The sequence below is a fragment of the Nicotiana sylvestris genome, chromosome 11, assembly GCF_000393655.2.
Source record: "Nicotiana sylvestris chromosome 11, ASM39365v2, whole genome shotgun sequence".
Lineage (NCBI taxonomy): Eukaryota > Viridiplantae > Streptophyta > Magnoliopsida > Solanales > Solanaceae > Nicotiana > Nicotiana sylvestris.
In genome coordinates, this window is record NC_091067.1 from 5,164,794 (window position 1) to 5,167,178 (window position 2,385).

General features: G+C 42.6%; 1 protein-coding gene across 1 annotated transcript; it reads left to right on the forward strand.

Annotated features, from left to right (window-relative positions):
• Window positions 1–744: 744 nt before the first annotated feature.
• Window positions 745–2,125, forward strand: LOC104239633 (uncharacterized). Its single transcript, XM_070160859.1, has 4 exons — window positions 745–941; window positions 1,029–1,112; window positions 1,342–1,576; window positions 1,739–2,125. Exons 1-4 carry the CDS (start codon window positions 745–747, stop codon window positions 2,123–2,125), a joined length of 903 nt encoding a protein of 300 aa, XP_070016960.1.
• The last annotated feature ends 260 nt before the right edge of the window (window positions 2,126–2,385 follow it).

A 2,385-nucleotide genomic window follows, 5' to 3' on the forward strand; every position in this document is an offset into this window, starting at 1 on the left:
CCTGTTATTACATCATCTAGTTTGCTAGCTGTGTAGGTAGAACAATTATTGCAGGTGTTGTAGGAATGCAAAACTGCCATTGGTTGGACCATGGCAGATATAAAGTGTATCAGCCCGACTTTCTATATGCACAAGATTCGTCTGGAAGAAGGGCACAAACCTTCCAGGGAATATCAACGAAGGCTGAATCCGAATATGAAAGAGGTAGTGAAAAAGGAGGTAATCAAGTGGTTGGACACGAGCATCATCTTTCCCATCTCTGACAGCAATTGGGTAAGCCTCGTTGAGTGTGTACCAAAAAAGGGTGGAATGACAGTTGTATAAAATGAGAAGAATGAGTTGATCTCAACTCGTACAGTCATAGGGTGGAGGATTTGCATGGATTACAGGAAATTAAACGTAGCCACCCAAAAGGTCCATTTCCCCTTACCCTTTATTGACCAGATGTTGGACAGGTTAGCTGTGCGATCCCATTTTTTTTATTGGATGGATACTCGGGGTACAATAAGATCTCAATAGCCCCGGAAGATAGAGAAAAAACGTCCTTCACATGTCTGTATGGCATCTTTACCTTTCGGAGGATGCCCTTTGGACTTTGCAATGATCGGCCACATTCCAGCGGTATATGTTAGCCATTTTCACCGACATGGTCGTAGACATTATGGAGGTGTTTATGGATGATTTCTCCGTGGTAGGGGATTCATTCAAAAATTGTCTTCACAGCCTTAAAAGAGTGCTCAAACGATGTGTGGAGATAAATTTGGTGCTGAACTGGGAAAAGTGTCATTTTATGGTACAAGAAGGCATAATGTTGGGCATAGAGTGTCCAAAAAGGGGATTGAAGTAGACCATGCAAAAGTTGATGTGATTGAGAAGCTCCCAGCACCCACTTCAGTGAAAGCATTGAGAAGTTTCCTTGGGCACGTCGGATTCTACAAGCGGTTCATCAAGGATTTTTCAAAAATTGCTAACCCCTTATGTAAGCTGCTTGAAAAAGACCAGGACTTTTTGTTTTCTGATGATTGCAGGTTAGCATTTGAGGAGCTGAAGAAGAGACTGGTGACTGCACCCATCATTGTTGCACCCAATTGGGAGCAACCATTCGAGCTGATGTGAGACGCTAGTGATTATGCTATAGGAACGATTTTGGGGTAGCGCAAGGAGAAAATTATGCACCCTATTTACTATGCAAGCAGGACGCTTAGTGGTGCACGCTGAACTACACGGTCACAGAAAAAGAAATGTTTGCTGTAGTATTTGCCTTTGACAAATTTAGGTCATACCTGATTGGCTCAAAATTTATTATCTGCACTGACTATGCAGTCATTAGGTACTTGATAGCAAAGAAGGAGTCAAAGCCTCGCTTGATTCGCGGGGTTCTGTTGCTACAAGAATTTTACTGGAGATTCGTTACCGAAAGGGGATAGACAACCAAGTAGCAAACCACCTATCGAGGTTGGAAGGGGCAAAAAAGAGAATAGAGGTTGAAGATATCCTTGAGACATTCCCTGATGAGCAATTACTTGCTGTGACAATGGAGGAGGCACCATGGTATGCTAATATTGCTAATTACTTAGTATGTGGTGTTGTACCTCATGATCTATCCTCAATTCAAAAGAAAAAAAAATTCCGTGATTGTCGGGCGTATTATTGGGATTAACCTCTATTGTTCAAAATATGTGTTGATAACATGATCCGACGGTGTATCGCCGCGCAAGATAAACCCTCTATTTTGCAGGCTTGCCATGCTTTGCCATATGATGGACACTTTGGAGGACTTCAGACAGTAGCAAAGGTTCTAAAATCAGGCCTGTATTGGCCTACATTGTTCAAGGATGTCCATGCTTGGGTCAAAAGCTGTGATGAATCTCAAAGGACGAACAACATATCCCGTCGTCATGAGATGCCAATAACCACAATCCAAGAGGTGGAAGTGTTTGACATGTGGGAGATCGACTTCATGGGGCCCTTTGTCAGCTTATACGGTAAAAAGTATATACTGGTTGCTGTTGACTATGTCTCCAAGTGGGTCGAAGCAGTTGCTCTCCCAACCAATGATGCGAAAGGGGTGTCCAATTTCCTAAAGAAAAACATCTTCACACGTTTTGGCACCCCCAAGCCATAATCAGTGATAGTGGCTCTCATTTTTGCAATAGAGCGTCTGCATGCCTATTAGAGAAGTATGGAGTTCGCCACAATATAGCCTCACCATACCACCCACAAACAATCGGGAAGGTGGAAGTGTCCAATAGATAAATCAAAAGTGTTCTCTAAAAAACAATGAATGCAACAAGAACTGATTGGGCGAGGAAGCTGGATAATGCATTATGGTTATACCGCACAACCTTCAAAAATCCAATCGGTATATCACCATACAAGTTGGTA

Bases quoted from the DNA above. Each gene is read 5' to 3' on its own strand.
- LOC104239633 (XM_070160859.1), top strand. From the start codon at position 745: ATGTGTGGAGATAAATTTGGTGCTGAACTGGGAAAAGTGTCATTTTAT. The intron at 942-1,028 runs GTTCATCAAGGA...TGATGATTGCAG, and splicing joins CACGTCGGATTCTACAAGCG to GTTAGCATTTGAGGAGCTGA. The intron at 1,577-1,738 runs GTATGTGGTGTT...TCTATTTTGCAG, and splicing joins CTAATATTGCTAATTACTTA to GCTTGCCATGCTTTGCCATA.